The sequence below is a fragment of the Rhinolophus ferrumequinum genome, chromosome 13 (genome assembly GCF_004115265.2).
Source record: "Rhinolophus ferrumequinum isolate MPI-CBG mRhiFer1 chromosome 13, mRhiFer1_v1.p, whole genome shotgun sequence".
NCBI classification, from domain to species: Eukaryota; Metazoa; Chordata; class Mammalia; order Chiroptera; family Rhinolophidae; genus Rhinolophus; species Rhinolophus ferrumequinum.
The window spans coordinates 53805177-53822721 of record NC_046296.1 but is presented as its reverse complement, the minus strand read 5'-3'; the positions used below and the strand labels follow the sequence as shown (position 1 = coordinate 53822721).

The following is a 17545-nucleotide window of genomic DNA, read 5'->3' as shown; positions in this document are numbered from 1 at the left end:
GCTGTCTACCTGCCTCTCCACACCACAACTTTCCCAGAACAGCCTTAAGAGCTATTCATGAAGGTCCCACTCAGATGGGCCATAGACAGAGGCCCCGGAGGCCACTGAGAAGTGGCAAAAAAGAGCAGACCTTGGCCTAGAAAGGCCTGGCTTTACCATATACCTGTGTGGCCTTGTCCAAGTAACCCAGCCACTTGTCTCCATCTCCAGAGCTGGAGAACCAGGGTACCGGCCATCCGGATGTGGCATTTAATCAGGAAAGGCTTCACAGAGGGGTGACTTTTGAGATGGGCTTTGATGAAGAAGTAGAAGACCATCATGAGGGGGAAAAAAGCATGAGCAGTGTCCAGAAATGTGGAAATGCAGCCGTGGCCTTCCAAAGAACTGGGGGTACCAATCCCACATGCATGTTTGGGCTCCAGATCCTGCTCAAAACTCAGCCCTCTCCTCCATCCTGTGCATCGTATATGGAACAGGGAGCTAGCAAAATTATTAAATCCTAAAATATAACTTGTCAGAAAAGGAAATAACCCTCTAATTTAATTTTTCATTTGATAGGTAAGAAAATCTGAGGCTCAGGGAGCTGACATGCCTAACAAAGGCCCTACAGCTGGCTCAGCAAACTAGAGCCCATAGGCCAAATTTGGCCCACCACCTGTTTTTATAAATAAAGTTTTATTGGAACACAGCCACGCCCACTCATTTACATATTGTCTGTGGCTGATTTCTTGATACAATGGCAGAGTTGAGTAGTTAGTTGCAAGAGACAAAATGGACTGTGAAACCTAAATATTTACTATCTGGTCCTTTACAGAAAAAAGTTAGCCAACTCCTCTCCTCCAGCAAGGTAGTGCCAAAGCTGAGATGGATGCCTGGCCTCCAACTCCTGGTTAGGTGCTCTTTAACTCTGTGCACCCTAGCCCCTCTGGGCCCCACCCCAACCCTGTAATATTGCCAGCAGGGTAAGATTTCAGGCAACCAGGCTCTGGGCAGGCTCAGCTCCAGGACACATGATGCAGCCAACAGGGAATTCTTGGGCTGTCCACTGTTGCCCCCATTATCCAACAGGTCTTGTTCAGAGCAACCAGACCCTTTTAGGGGAATCTGACAAGGAGATGCCAGTATGCACCTGCTTCTCCTCCATGGACAAAACAGCAAGCACCAGATAGTGTAAGTGTAGGATTCAGACCAGCCAGATGCCAGAGTTACAGACCCAACCTTTCAAGAAGCACACAAAGGAGTACTGGCATCTCTGGCCATCTGCTGAGATGGCCAAGTTCACTTGAAATTGTGCTACAGAATTCCTCTCAATGCCAGGCTGTCCCTGGTGTATTCGTGTAATTAAAACCCCACCAGATCTAATGTGTTAGAAATTCTGAGTTCACACATGTCCTGTCCAGCTGGTCATAAGGATGTAGACAGGCCACGGCCACCTGGTGCAGTGGCTGGCCTAGAACAGACCCCACAGGCCCCAGGTCGGTGCCCTGCCCAGGACACCTGAGTTGCTGCCCTGTTCTTTGGACACTGCATGCTCGGGGCCTCACACTCTGTCCATCTTCTCTGTCTCCACCCCATTCAACCCGCGGGCTCATCTTTTATGCTTCCCCTTCTTAATTCTCTCATTCAACATAGATTTATTAAATGCCAGCTATGTGCCAAGCCCTCTCTAAGTCTGGAAAATAGAGTCGTAACAAAAGAAAAAAAAAGTCCTAACAAACCCCTGCTGCCATGGAGATTGCGATTTAAACCCACAAAGGCAAGAGCATCTCACACCTTGCGTGTCTACTCTTTTCCTCCCTGCCCTCTCCTCCGTTCCCCCTCCACTCCCTGTCGCCTCCTGAGCTCAGTGCACTACTGAGCACCTGACAGTGGGCCATGCAGAAGCCTTCTAAGGAGTCACCCATCTTCCACGGCCACGCCCCACCGGAATGCCAGGAAAATCCGTCTCAGTACCTCTCTGGCATGCCCCTCCCCTACTCAGGAGCCAGCAGTGGCTTCTTATTACCCTCGAGTTCAGATTGGAATTCCTGCACCTCCCCTTTCAAAGCACCTCACACAGTAGCCCGTGCCCGCCTTACCCACCTTCACTACTCTAGTGAACTTTTCTGCTCCAAGAAAACCAGAATTTTTGTTGTTGTGCGGGTTATACTACTTTCTACTTATAAAAGTAATACATTTTTTGTAGTAAACATAAACTATATCAAAGAAAATAAAAGTTAAATTATAAGCCCATAATTCAAAGGTAAACTCTATGATCGCTTTCGTATATTTCCTTCCAGCTTCTCTTTCTGCGTGTGTGTATGTATGTGTGTATAGATACATTTTTTATATTTATAGATTTAGTGTGGGATCCCATTATACGTAATGGGTTGTATCATCCTACCATTTTTATTTAACATTCTGTGGTGGTTTTCTGTGTAATTAAGAGACTCCTCAAAAACAGCACTTTAATGGCTGCACAATATTCCAACACATAAATATACCTTAATATGTTTAACCAAACCCTATCAGTGAACATTTGGACTGTTTACAATTTTTCACAATGAAAATGCTGCTATAAACACCCTTGTTCATAAATCTCTGTTCCAATCTCTGGTTATTTTCCCAGCAGAGATTCCTAGAAGTGGCACTGCAGGGTCACCGGGTAGACACACTTCTACGGTTCGTAATGCATATATATTATGAAGCTGCCTGCATGAGAGAGTGTGTCAGTCCCCTTTACCCCCATTTGTGAGAATGCCCACCAGCCTCAGACAGGTCTATTTTCTCTGCCCCTAGAACTCCTTGTGTCTTCCTAGCACTGTGTCTTTGCTTTAGCAGCTCCCCTCTGGCCAAACCCTGCATTTTCCATCCATCCTTCAGAGCTCAGGGTAAAGGCCACCTCCTCCATGAAGCCTTTCTTGATACCCCAACTGAAGTTCTCCACCTCTAGCCCAACTTCAGCCCCTGTCTTAAATTCTTCCTAAAACATTTCCCTCTGTTGCCATGCATTCACATAATTTGTATAAAAATGACCTCTTCTTTGTGGGGGGCATTGACGTTTTCAAAGTGTTTCCACTGAAATGTTTCCTCTGATTCACTTTCAGACAGAAAGTGGATTGACCATGGTTTGATCTTCTGATTGGATACTTTATCCCCATCACCAGCCTGAAATCTGGCCCAACCTCAAGCTAGCCTGTGATTTAAAGGAAGTTTATAATAGCCTTCACTATTGCTTGGCCTGCCAGAACAGATATTAGGATGCCCCCCTCTATAGGAGAGACTGAGCTAGGACAGAGGGCACTGGATTCCAGTCCTGGCTCTGTCACGGATTCCCTATGACCTAAGGTTGGTCCCTGCCCTCTTTTGAGTCTCAGTTTACCCATCTATAAAATGAGCGAGTTGAACTACATATAGTATCCCACAGTCCAGAGCTGATTGCCCCTGCAGCCCCTGGCCTCAGGCACCAGCAACCCTGGGGAGCCTTTGAGGGCCCCTGTGCTAAGCCAGCCTCTGGGATAGGCCGGCGGGAGCTGGCCAGGGAGGCAGGCCTGGCTCCAGGCCAGGCTGTGTCTGCAAACACTGACCTTGGCTGCCGCAGGGATTTTCCATGACACCAGCACCCTCCCCCTCAGCTCCCTTAATCCCGTGGGCCTGGGGAAGGTGGGGGATGGGAGTGGTGGGGGCGGTCCCATACCAGAGGACCCTGAATCTGAGTATTAGGGGCACCTGTGGATGGTAGAAAGTTCAAAGAGAGAGAGCAGTGGGCCTAGTACACTGCAAAGTCTGGGAGGAAAGCAGGGGTAGGAAGAGAACCTGCCGGTGGGGACTTGGGGCCAAGAGCTGAAAAGAGGAGCCGGGAAGATGGGAAAAGAGGCCTTGGAAAGGGACGGGGTAGAGGGAGGGAGGGTACTGTGCTTCAAAGCTGTCCTTCCCGGAGCTCTGGTCTGGAGGGGACAAACTCCAGACCCATTTCGGTGCACTGGCCCCTTCCCCCAGCCCAGGTCCATGAGGCCCTGGTGGTTTCCCAGGCTTAGCATGGGCCTTGGCCAGGCCCCTGGCAGGGGGGGATTCCTTCTGGGGCCCTGAAGCTGACCTCTTTTCAGGGGCCTGGGGCCACAGAGAGGGTAGGAGATGTGAGTCACTAAAGGCCCTCTGCCACGGCCACCTCCCTTCCCCCTGCTGGGATCTAGGGGAGGTTTCTCCCATCCACGTCCCAGACTTCAGGGCCGTCTGGGTTGAACAGTATTTTCTGAGCAGCTGCTCTCAACTGGCCTTGTGCAGGACACTGAGGGGACTTGTTGGCCCTCCAGGAGCTCAGAGCCCTGCAGAACTCTGCAGATGTGAGCGAACAAGCACTAGGCACGAGTCAGGCAGGGGGAGAGGCCCCTCCAGCTCTGGGAAGGATCCCGGATGTTTCTTGGAAAACGTGGTATCTGAGTTGGATTCTAAAGGATGGAGGAGAAGGCCTACACTTCTCCCCAACTCCAGGCAGCCTCCTCCCTCCCTCCTGAGGGCCTGGGCACCGCTGCCAGCTTCTTTCTGCCTCATCTCCTTTAACATACCAGTTAGGCTCCTGAGAGCCTCCTGTCCCACTTCCTGGCTCCTCACTGCTACCACTTCCAGACAAAAGGGGCAGCTCCCTATCCTGTGTGTGCCTCTGGCCCCTGAGGAGGCAGGGTCCTCCCAGATCTTTCTGAGGTGCCCCTGAGGCTCAGCGTGACAGAAGAGCCCAGCCTCTGGAGCACCTGTGTCTTGCAGACAGTCCCCTGGAGCTGCCTCTGTCTCCCTCAAGCCTTCTCCTCTCTGGCCGCCTCACCAGGCCCAGGCAGCACCCTGAGGTCAGGCCCCCTCTGCATGTCCAGCTTTGTATCAGCCCAGCTAGGCCCACAGTTCTCAGCCTTTGGGCACCTCAGGCCACAGGTCACTCATCCATCTTCCCTCACGGCAAACATTAGCCCAGCCAGGGCCCATATTTACACTAGATAACTAGGTCTACAGGGAACCAGGAAACAGATCGCAGCCAGGCATTGCCAAGGGCTGTGTGTTTCTAATCTACAGCAGGACTGAGCCAACCAGAGATGGGACATCAGAGACTCTCAAAGTCTTGGAAGAGGAACATTAGAGTTCTTGATGTCACAGAGGAGCATTTCCCAAACTGCTCCAGGGAATACTTGTCCTGCAATATGCCCGGTGACAAAAGCATGAGAAGGTCAAATAAGTGGGAAAACAGCACGTTCTCCCAACTTTGGCTTTGCACATTAATACGTGGATGGCTCTGATAAAGCTAACACTTAAATCAAATGGCAACAAACCCTGTTAAATTCAGCCTTCCTCCAATTTAATTTAACCAGGCAACCCTTTTCTCACCCAACAGTTACTAACAGTCCATGGAACTGGTATTCCAGGAAAATTAACTTTGGGAAACACTGATCATAGAATGGTGATGCCAAAAAGAATTTTAAAGACCATCTAATCTACATGTTCCCCAAAATACTCATACTGATGATTAATATTTATTGATCCCAAGGTCCTAAGCATTTTAAGTCTACTAACTCATCAAATCCCCGCAGCAACTCTATGAGGTAAGTACATCACTATTCTCATTTTACTGATGAGGAAACTGAGGCACTTACAAGATTAAGTAACTTGACCAAAGTCGAAAACCGTCTGGCTCCAGAGGCTGTGCTCTCATCTACACCACTAAACACAGAAATTCCCCTGTGGAAAATAGAAACATCTATTTTCAGTTATTTCAAAAACATAACAATAACTTAATTCAGTCTCATAGAATCAGTTATCCCATGCTAATCAGAAGTTGTGATTGGCAGATGTGTTCTTAATTAACTTTGATGGGAAAATAATTATTGCCATCACAATTCTCTATTCAGTGCATGTCCTATGTAGTAGCTACACTGTACTGATCAACGTATTGAACTTCATAAATACAATCTTTCAAAATTTAGGCTCTGTGAAAGGGTGGGTGAACAGAAAAAAAATCACAAAAGGCATCCATAGCAAGGAAAAAAGGTAGGAGGAGCCTTTTATCTTGCCCTATCCTCCCATGTTACAGATGAGGAAAATTGAGGCCCAGAGAGGGGAAAGGACTTGCCAAAGGCACGACGCTAGTTCAAGTAAGGGCCAAGTCTGACCCCCAGATCTCCTACCTCCTAGCCCCATGCTCTTTCTTCCACCCCAGGCTGTGGTCAGCGTTCTGGTTTTGTGGCCAGCTAGACCGGGAGTACAAGGTCAGGCTGGTGGGCATACGAGATCAATGGGGAGCACGCAGCTGAGTCCAGTCCGGCCAAGACCATTACCAAGGGCTATGACCGGCTACTTGTGTTTTGACTAGAAGGAAACAGGCCACAGGGAGAGAAAGTCCGCTAAGAGGTACGACAACACCCAACCCTCTGCACGTCCCTGGAAGGCAGAATTCCAGCCAGTTTCTGAGCCCTCTGGCGATGCCAGGAGGAGAACAGAAGAACTGACACCCAAGATTCCCATCTCAATTCTCATTTTTCCTGCTGCCCCAAAATGTTTGTAATTAATCTTTATGACCAACCACGTAATTAATTTTTATATCCAACCACCTGGCTTCCGCAGGTGGATTCCATGCCTCCAGCCAGGTGCCAGGGCTATCACTTAGCTGAGTTGCTCCCACTCAGGAACTGCTGGGCCCTGGTTGAATGAACAGGTCACGTCTGGTCATGCTGAGCCAGAGGGCAGAGAATAGAGCATTGGGTTTCGAACTGAGTATCCTGGGGTATAGTCCTGGCTCTGCCATTCATCAGCTGGGTGACCTTGAGAAGTTCACTTTCCCTCTCTGGGCCCGCATTTTCTCCTCTGTACAATATAAAGACAGGGCCACATGATCACTCAGGGCCTGTCTGGCTCTGAGAACCTTTGTTTTTTTAGTGGATTCATACAGGGTGGCTGGGAGAGGAGGGGCAGGGACAGCCCAGGTCAACGCTCTGAGAGGCAGCAGCTAGAGTCTCATGGTTGGGGCATGAGCTCTGGCTGGTCAGTCCATCGAATACTGTGAGGGGGGTTCCTCAAAGAATCAGTCCCAGAGCACAGCCTCTGTGTGTGTCAGTGACACACAGGACACATGGAGCCCCTCACCCAGAGACACAGGGCTGGACAGAAGGGAGAAGAGGGGGACTACCTTTTGCCCCTCTCTTCCTCATAAACCCAAGCCTGACGTGGGCAAGGACCAGGCCAGCAGCGGGCCTGCTGGCAGGCAGACAGGCCTTACCAAACTCCCAATTACTTCCCAGAAGTTCCAGGGTCCCCTGGGAGTGGCTCCACCCCAGCTGGCACCCCTCCATGCTGGGCGCCCACGTCAGCAGGTCCTCACAGCTCCCTTGTCCTTTCACCTAGTGACAATGGAACAGGCGAAGGGGCAGGAGCATTGTGACCCTGGGTCCGATACTTGGAGAAGCATCTGATTCCCTGGACATTGCACCCCGGTTGCCGTTTCTGCAATGTCCAGCTCAGCGCAGTGCCTAAGGATGAGGGTCCAAGTGGAATGCTCCCCTCTCAGGGCCTCAGTTTCCCATTCTGGTCACCTTTCCTGGGCAATAAATTGGCTCTGAGGCATTAGAAGGAGCAATGAGTCAAAAAGTCCTAGTGGCCTTGGCCAATTCACAAAGACTCTCCAGTCTTCATTACTCTAAATATAAAATGGACATAGGCATCATAATGACCTCGTAGGAAGTTTTTGAAGATTAAAGTTAAAAATGTGCCTGAAGGATAAGACCTTAAGCCTCCTCCTGTGGTAGGAAGTGACAGTGGGCCCTGGGGGACATCTGACCCCAAGGGTAAGGCACATCCAGCCCCGGGCCAACCTGGACAGGACAGTGGCTGTAGTGGGGCATGAGGCTGTGGCCTGATAAGAGCCTTTGGTTAAGCCTCAGTGTGCCACTTGCTTTGAAAATCACTAAATTCAACAGGAGCCAGACAAGAAAAAGAGCTGTCACTTCTCTGGGAGACAGGGAAAGCATTGGGCACTCAGGATCTAGGCAGCCAGAGGCAGGGAGGAGGACGTTGTGAGGAGAGCACTGGGGGAAAGGTAGCCGGCATGTCTGCTGGGACGTGGGCTGTATTCAGATTGGGGAGACAACCCCTGCAGCTGGGGGCCTTGTGGGCAGCCCACAATGGTCAGTTAGGCGGCAATGCAGGTGAGCACTAGGTCTTCCTAAAGGATGGTGGGCCGGAAGTCACAGCCTATGAACAAACACAGGGTAATCTCTGTAGTGGTGAGAGAGGGTTCTTTTCCCTGATAATGGGATATGACTGCCTGACCCCACAGAGATTGTTCCTGCCCCCAGGACTACTCTCAGGCCAACTTTCCCCTGTGAGATCCCATCACCATTACTTCCGTCACCACTGCTACTGTCACAAACTGCACAGGTTCTGAAGTACTTTCACGTCCAGTCTCTCCTTTACTCCTGACTGCAGCTCTGGCAGGCAGCCAGGTAGGATTAACAGCTGTGGTTCAACTCCCCAGAGTGCAGGCAAGGCAAGAGGTCCAGAGACGGGGATGGATTTGCCCAGGGTCACACAGCCAGCATGTGGTCAAGCTGGGGCTGGACCTGGGGTCCATGCTACCCAACCCGTCTAGCCCTTTCCACAGTGCCATGCCCTCCCCCACATCCAGTGTGTTGCCGGCTTGGGGGACAGGGAAGGACAGGATGAGAAGCAACTCTGGCTTGGAGCCGGCCCAGCTGTCGAGGTGAGTTGTGGTCTGGCTGCCATGGCTGAGCTGGCAAGCACAATCTGTTCTCACCCTGCTGAGGCATGGAAGGGCCAGGCACGGTGGCTCACCAGCTCAGCTGTCAAGGCCCCTGGCACTGTCACCAGCTGGATGCTGTGATGGGGGCCAGCAGAAGCCATTCTAAGGGCAGCCCACACACCCCAACAAGCTATCCCCAGACCTCCCTGAGTTTTAAGAGTCAAATGGCCTTGGGCTGACAGAGATGCCAGCTTTACTGGAGCTGAGTTGCCCCTCAGCCCAGGTGCTCTCTTGGAAATACGAAAGCAATCAGGCACTTCATTCATTACTCATCACAGGGAGCTGTTGTTGAGCACTTGATGAGTACCAGGCTGTAGGCTAAGTACATTAAACGTATTACCTCACTTATTTCTCCACAAATGCCCTGTGAGGCAGGTGTGCTTATTAACCCCATTTTATAGATGTGGAAACTAAGGCTCAGAGAGGTTTTAAAAAACACGCAGTCCATGGCAGAGTTAGGATTTGAATTCAGATCAGACACCAAAGCACACAGTATCCTGCCCTGCCATTCAGTCATCAAGCATGTTTTGGGCATTCTCCATGGGCGTGGCTGGCAATGTGGAGAGGGTAACTAGAGAGGAAGATGACAAGGTCCAGCGGTGCTCACCCCATCACCCCAACCTAGTGTTTATCTGTACATATATAGTCGGGGGCACTGGGGGACGGAGCAGGTGGTGGTGGTAATTTTTGCCCTAGAGTCTAAAGCTGAACATTCTTAGTGCCACACAAAGCAGAGATCACCTACCACTATGAAGAATCCAGGATGACTGCATGGAAGAAGCAGCATTTGGTTAAGTTTTGATAAGGCTTAGAAAGGAGGAAAAATTGGAAAACCTGCCAGCACTATTTTATTATTATGTTGTTATTATTATTATTATTAATCATCCTATTAATGAAAGTAATAAATATCTTAACAGCCCAGTGAAGAAAACAAGGGCCAGGGCCAGAACCAGTAGAACTCATTTTACAAATGAGGAAACATGCTCAGAAAGGGGGAGTAATTTGCCTAAGGTCACACAGCCAGAACTTGTGCCTAGGGCTTCTGAGTTCCCATCCAGCGTCCGTTACCCTCCAGGTCTCCCCAGAGGCCATTTGATGGTTTGCTCAAAAGGAGGCTTTGCCTTTGTCTGCTGGCTTGGGGGGTGGGGTTGGGGGAGGTAGGGCTTAGGGCTGTCTGGCTGGTGACCGTAACACCTGGAAGGACACCCAAAGCTCCTGCTTTGACAAGGGCAATGGCACCTCCCCACAAGGACAGACCTTACTTTGGGACCAGGCACAGAGGATGACCCCTAGGAGGACCCTGGAGCACTAATTCATCCAGCTGTGGGTGGGGGTGAGGTGCTGTCTCCTTTCTCTTCAGATACTGGTGGGGCCAACTGCCTCAGGGAGACAGGAGGACCCCAGCTGCTTTGGCTAACAAGAGGGAAATCATCAAGCAGACATCCAGGCCTCAGTTTCCCTCCCTCCACACCGAATCCCAGGATGTCAGAACCCATATAATCCAACCTTCTCTCCTTAGAGTCAAGGAAACTGAGGCCCAGGTCTAAAGCCCACAGACACTGAACCAGAACTAGGTCTCCCGACCGACTTGCCAGTACCCTTCACACCATACTTCTGTCTCTGGACAAAGTTTCCAACAGTCCCAGGAGTCAGCTCCTTCTCTAGGTAGAGAAAACGTGTCAGGACTTTGAAGCCAAACAGTTCAAATAACAGGTTGTGCTGCTTCGAAACAGTGTCACTGTTGGGTCACTTGGGAAAATCACCTAGTCCTCCATTTCCTCCTTCCTTCCTACTTACCCTATTGGATTATCACAAGAGTAAGGGAGAATCAGCAAGGAACTAGCAGAGCACGTGGGGACAAGGGCATGCTCCTATCTAGGTGTGTCGTCTTCTCTTCGGCTAGAAGGAAGGAGAGGCCCGACTCTACAAGGTGGGGGAGGTGAAGGGCCGAGAAAGGGGAAGGGAGGAAGCTTCCCGAAGGGCAGCCCCACAGTGTGTGCTTTGACCCCTCTTCCCCTGCTCTCCCCCCAGGCTATGGCCACGCAGCGCCCAGCACGGATGGCGGCAAGGTGTTCTGCATGTTCTACGCGCTGCTGGGCATCCCACTCACGCTGGTCATGTTCCAGAGCCTCGGCGAGCGCATCAACACCTTCGTGAAGTACCTGCTGCACCGCGCCAAGCGGGGGCTGGGCATGCGGCGCGCCGACGTGTCCATGGCCAACATGGTGCTTATCGGCTTCTTCTCATGCATCAGCACACTGTGCATTGGCGCTGCCGCCTTCTCCTACTACGAGCACTGGACCTTCTTCCAGGCCTACTACTACTGCTTCATCACGCTGACCACCATCGGCTTCGGCGACTACGTGGCGCTGCAGAAGGACCAGGCGCTGCAGACGCAGCCGCAGTATGTGGCCTTCAGCTTCGTCTACATCCTCACCGGCCTCACGGTTATCGGCGCCTTCCTCAACCTCGTGGTGCTGCGCTTCATGACCATGAACGCCGAGGACGAGAAGCGCGACGCCGAGCACCGCGCGCTGCTCACGCGCAACGGGCAGGCGGGCGGGAGCTGCGGCGGCGGGGGAGGCGCGGGCGGCAGCGCGCACACCACCGACACCGCCTCGTCCAGCGCGGCGGCGAGCGGCGGGGGCGGCTTCCGCAACGTGTACGCCGAGGTGCTGCACTTCCAGTCCATGTGCTCGTGCCTCTGGTACAAGAGCCGCGAGAAGCTGCAGTACTCCATCCCCATGATCATCCCGCGGGACCTCTCCACGTCCGACACGTGCGTGGAGCAGAGCCACTCGTCGCCGGGAGGGGGAGGCCGCTACAGCGACACGCCCTCGCACCGCTGCCTCTGCAGCGGGGCGCAACGTTCCGCCATCAGCTCCGTGTCCACGGGCCTGCACAGCCTGTCCGCCTTCCGCGGCCTCATGAAGCGCAGGAGCTCCGTGTGAACGCCCCGCGGGGCCTGGAGCACCCGGGAGCGCGGGCGGGGCGGGGCTCCTGCCCCAAGGAGCAGCAGGGGTTGGCGAGGGGGCCTCCTCAGCCGCCTTTAGCCCGTGGGGCGCCCCCCCACACCCCTCACCACCTTTCCCCAGCCCTCCCCCATCTCCGACTGTGCCTGCTTGCACCAGCCGGCAGGAGCCGGGGCTCTGAGGACCCCTGGAGCCCCCATCTGCGCCCTGCAAATTCCGAGAAATGTGAAACTTGAGAGGGGAGGTGTAGTGGGGAGGGAAGCCAGAACCTGGGAGCCTCCCATCACTTTGGAAATCTAAGGAGCTCCCCAGTCCTCAGAGGCCCTGTTGGTACCCAGACCTCCCCCACCCCCCACCCTATATCCGGAGGGGACTTCGTGTTCCGTATACGTTTGCATCTCTATTTATACCTCTGTCCTGCTAGGTCTCCCACCTTCCCTTGGCTCCAAAAGCCAGGGTGTCTTTGTCCAGGTCACCCCCACCCAGTCCACTCCCCTTTCTCATCCCCAGCTGTGTCTCCCAACCTCCAGCGACCCTCTGTGTTGTTTTGCATGGCTTTGCAGTTATGGAGAAAGTGGAAAACCAGCAGTCCCTAAAGCTAGTCCCCAGAGGGCAGGCAGACAGAAGGAAGGACAGACAGGCTGCAGAAAGAGGAGTGACCCTCCAGGCTGCAGGGTGGTCCCACTGGCAGATGAGAGCTAACTGGATTCCAGTCACACTCTCAGAGTGGTCAAGGGGAATCCAGCCTTCCAGATACTACCCTTGGAATCAAACAGAAAACTTCATACTTGCCATCCTGGCCACTACTGACAATTACCAACTCTGACAGCTGTGGAATGGGTTTTAGCCTCCGAAAACCCTGTCCTGACTACTCATCATTTGGTTCTTACAACACTCCAGTTAGGTCACCATGGCAGGAGCCCTCATCCCCACTTTACAAATGACAGTGAGACCCAGACAGGTGACGTGACTTGCCCAAGGTGACAGAGATAGCAAAAGGCAAAGGGGAACAAGAACCCAGGCTACTTGTTCCCAGCTTGAGTTCCCTTTCCTTCCGACTCCTCTGCCCACTCCTGAAAGCGAGCCTCCTGCCCTGTACACTGGCATCGTGTGGGCAACTAGGTCCTGAACCAGACCCAGAGGCCAGGCCTGAGCCAGTGCTGGTACTCAGCCTCTATTCCACTTGGCGAGGAGGCAGGACTCTGAATGGGCCCCCGAGGCAGGGTAGGACACCTCAGTCTCTAGACTCCCTGCTTACAAACAGGGAAGTCCTCGGGACCAAAGTAAGAAAGGTGGCATCTCACCCAGAAAAGGCCAGGAGCTGGGGTTCTAGGAGTTTGGGAATCGGGCAGAGTGATCTGAAGAGCTGGCGGGGATATCCTACTGGGACATTATCCCTGGCGCCACAGCCCATGTTGGTGCCTGTGTCCCAAGTAGCTAGAGATAAGCTAAAGCTGCAGCAAGTAACACCCCTCCCAGGTGGGGTGCTTGGACATGGTGTGCCCACTGCCTCTCCCCCCCTGCAACCCAGAAGCCCAGAAGCAGATGGAGGTGAGACCCTAAGCTCCACTGTGGGGACACACAGCTAGAGCTGCTACCTTGACTCAGGACAGCAAAAGGGGTGGGTGAGGGGCCTCTCCCCACTCAGTACTGCCCTCCCATGCTGTTCCCATGTCAGCTCCTTAACACTGCTGAGCAAGGCCAGTCCTGGCATTCAGGAAAGATGGAGTAGGGGGCCCACAGGGTGATCAGCCTCAGCCCCACCCAGCCATCTGCTCAGCCTCTGGAAACCCCTAGGAGAGAAGAAGTCTGGCCTGGCCTGTGTGTGAGTCCTGCCTCACTGGGAGGAGCTGACTGTCCACATGCCAAGGAGAACAGGGCCCAGGACCCAGGGGTGTCCTCTGTGTTTATGTCGGGGTGGGAGGCACTGCTGGATGCCTCTGTCCTGTGTGTGACCCTGCCCTCGAGGGGTCCTGTCCTGTCAGTCCCGAGGGAGCCACAACCAAAGTTGCAGGGAAATGGTGGGGAAGGAGGCTGAATGGCCCTGGGCTGAGCGTGGCAGATGGCTCCGTCTCAGCTAGGTCTTTCCCAGGGTACTGGAAGGCCAGTGTTGCTTCCCCCTCACCCCTCCCACTGCAGGCAGCCTTTCTGCTTCCCCAATGCCTTATGCCTGGGCACACTGCCACAGAATATGCAATATGTGTGGGTGACATGCCCCCACACCCACACCCCCACCCCGGGCAGCCCCTGGACCCCAAAGGCTGCGGCTGCCATCGCCTCCCTTCAGCCCCTCCTGCCTATCTGTCTTCACACTGAGAATGGCGCCTAATAAATGCTGTCATGGAGACCAGGCTCAGGCTCAGCTGCTTTTCTCTTCTGTATACCCTGGGCGCTGGCAGGGGGCAGCCATCCCCCACCAGAGTCTACAGACACACCCAGCTGATGCACCTCGGGCTGACGAAGACCCTTTGCGTCCAGGGGCCTTAGGGAGAAGCCTGGAGGCGACACTGGCTTCCTTTTATGATTTCCTCCAAGATCCAGATTTCCTCAGTGTCACCCTGGAACAACTATAAAAATAAGACAAGACCTTAGAAAAGAAATCCCCTGGTCCAATCCTCCCCTTGTACATGAGTAAACTGAGGCCCCTTACTTTGAGTCGCACAACAGTGAGTGGCAGACCCAGGATTAGAACCAGAGCTGGGGATTCCAAGTCCAGTGCGCCCCCTTCTCACACAGCCTGCAGAGTCTGACTGGACACACTCCAGCTGAGAGTGACACCCCTGGCAGCCAAGGGTGGGGGTACCCTCCTCCTCCAGCAGGGTCTCCTAGGCCCAGTGGCCTGATTCACACAAAGATATCTCTTTCAAAGGGAGACATCCAGGTACATTTTTCTCTGGGTATAGAGGGACAACTCAGTCCTGGTCCCCGGAGCCCAGGACCGACCCAGGGAGCAGATACACCCTGCCCAGTTGGTGCCAGGTGCCAGCCCCTGGAATCTGCTAGCCAGTCGCTTCCAGATGTCACCGAGAAGAACCCACAATGCCTTTTACACTGCATACCCCATAGCTATCTATCTGCATGCCTATCCACCAATCTTTCTTTCATAAAGCAATACTTAACCCCTACTACAGCCAATGCATTCTACTACTTTCTACTCCAGTTCATGTTATAAAATGCTGGTCACGACACACTAAATTGATTTCTCTCCCCACTAATGGTTTGCTCCCTGCAAATTGAAATACACAGAAGAAATAAAAAGGGTGGGGGTAGGGGCACTCTCTCCCAGTCCTCGCACCTACCCACATAGATCAACTGAAAGACACAGAGGGAAGTGTATTTATTGGGGGTTCAGGGATCAACACAGAAGTGGTAGCACCAGCACCCCCCGCCCCAGGAGGCAGGACACAGTGTGACAGTGCTCCTGGCTGCTCCCTGCAGCTGCAGCAGTCGCCTGGGACATGTTCCTTGTTGGCCTGTGGCCCTTACGGCGATCTTAGCTCCCATTGGCTTACCTGCACCTACAACCACTTCATCAAAAGCCAGGGCTTCCTGCCCACGGCCCACTGCTTCTGCCTTTTTTAGTGCAACAGCAGAAATGATGTCACTTTTGAGGTCAGCGGTGACCAGTACAAGGTTGCTTTTACTTTCTTAAGCACTCCTTGTAGGACATAAACATGCTGACACTTGCCCTCCTTTCTTCATCACCCAGGACAAAATAATCAGAGCTCAACGGAATCTCCAAGGGGCTGCATTCATCCCAGTTTTCAGAACTGTGACAGCGCTGAACTGCACCTCAGCCCGCAGCTCCTAAGTGCTCAGAATTGCCCGTGGTCTTAATTTGGGTTCTTTATCTCCAGATGATGCCTTCCCCACCCTCCTCCCTTCCACACAACATCTGAGGCATCCTGCACATATATATATATATATATATATATATATATATATATATATACATACTATATGTACAGCAAAACGAAAATAGAAAACCAGCACCGCAGAGTGGGGGTGGGGTATTACATATACCAAGATCCGGGCTGATGTGGTAACTTCCTGTGAGATCAGATGGAGACAGAAGCTTTCTGGGAGCCAAGAGAGAAAGAGGCCTGCAATGTCAGCTCTTCCCAAAACATGTCCCATGGCGTGCCTTGTTGGTGCCTTGGCCACGTGAATCTGGGGAAATGCTGTGCGTGTCACTCACTCATAGAGCTTCACAAGGCATCTTAGCTTAGCAAAGGTTCTGAAAAGCCTGCAGCAAACAGCTGCTTCCTTCCACTTACCCCAGACTTGTGCAAAGTCATGCCCAGCACCAGACCCTCTGTTTGTGTGGTATAGCTTCACACCCTGTGGTCCATAGAGCATGCTTTGGGCAATGCTGAGCTAGCCAAATCTCATTGTCTGATGAAGAGAGAAGGCTGATCCTCCCCCTCAATCAATTCTAAAAAGAATGTAGTATTTAAGTCCTTCTATAACTGAAGGCCGTGGCATTACCAAATACACATTTTATTCTCAATTACGTGTCAGCTCCAACCAAGGCTCAGAGCAGCTCACTTGCCAAGATCAGGCCGTGGGTTGGTGGCAGAGCTGGGATATGAGCCCAGGCCCGATGACTCCTAAGCATACGTTCTCACCCACCTCACTGTTTCCTGTCCTCATGCTGGTCCATGTCTTCAGCAAAGGTTTGGCAGTATCGTAGAGCTCTTTAGAACATGTCGTTTCTCATTCAAAACCTTGGTGAGAGGGCAGGCTGCAATCTAAAATGTCATCCTGCAAAGATGCCAGATTCTGATGGAGCGAAGAAATCATGTTCCACCCAGGGTCCCCCACTCCCACGTGTAAGACCGTTCAGCTCTTTCTACAGGCTCAGTGTTGTCCCCAAGCCGAACAGCATCCCACAACTCATCTCAGGAAGCCAGGGGCCATGAGGGCGGTTCAGGGCCAAGGAAGGACTTCTTCAGGACAGACATACTGCCCAAAGAAAGAGCAACTGCCCACACTGACCATGCTAGCCTCCCCACCCCAGGGCACACCTCCCCATCTCCATCAAGTAGCATGCAGCTGATGCCCTTTCTCACTCCCAAAGCTGATTAAGACTGTTTCCAGGGCCCGCCCGGTGGCTCAGGTGGTTGGAGCTCTGTGCTCCTAACGCCGAGGTCGCCGGTTCGATTCCCACATGGGCCAGTGAGCTGTGCTCTCTACAGCTAAGTTTGTGAACAATGGCTCTCCCTGGAGCTGGGCTGCCATGAGCAGCCAGAGGTTGGCGTGAGCTGCTGTGTGCTGCCGTGGGCTACTGTGTGCCACCATGAGTGGCCAGCAGCCAGTGCGGCCGACCTATGACCGGCAACCGACTGCCTCAGCCGGGGGGAGCGCAAGGCTCATAATACCAGCATGGGCCAGGGAGCTGTGTCCTACACAACTCGACCGAGAAACGAAGGCTTGAATTGAAGTGGGCGGGGGAGAGGTTAAAGAAGGGGAGGAGGGAAAAAAGACTCTGCGCTCCTCTGTTTTAAAGGAAGAGATTTTTGTTTGCAGAGAGGAAGTGAGATGTTTAAGGTCATGAAGCAAGATAAAGGTGTAGCCAGGATTAGTGTCCGGATAGCCTAACTTTCCACCCTCCTCACACCACCATACACAGAGTGGGAGCCCAGCCTTCTCTGAATCTGATTTCAGATGAAAGCTGCTAATCTCTAGAGTTGAGTCATTCTCATGCTGGAAATTTCCCACATCTATGTCTGGACAAATATCAAAAGATTCACATCCCCACCCCTCAGTCTCCCAGCTGGAGAGAGCCTTGTGGGTGGTG

The 17545-nt window shown here is 52.7% G+C and overlaps 1 protein-coding gene across 1 annotated transcript in view; it reads left to right on the top strand.

The window, feature by feature from the left end:
- KCNK3 (potassium two pore domain channel subfamily K member 3) overlaps positions 1 to 14097 on the top strand; it is a 36680-nt gene extending 22583 nt beyond the window's left edge. The window contains exon 2 of the mRNA XM_033125399.1: positions 10805 to 14097. Within this exon, the coding sequence (XP_032981290.1) occupies positions 10805 to 11724 (920 nt within the window). The 3' untranslated portion in view covers positions 11725 to 14097. The remainder of the gene's footprint in view (positions 1 to 10804) is intronic.
- The last annotated feature ends 3448 nt before the right edge of the window (positions 14098 to 17545 follow it).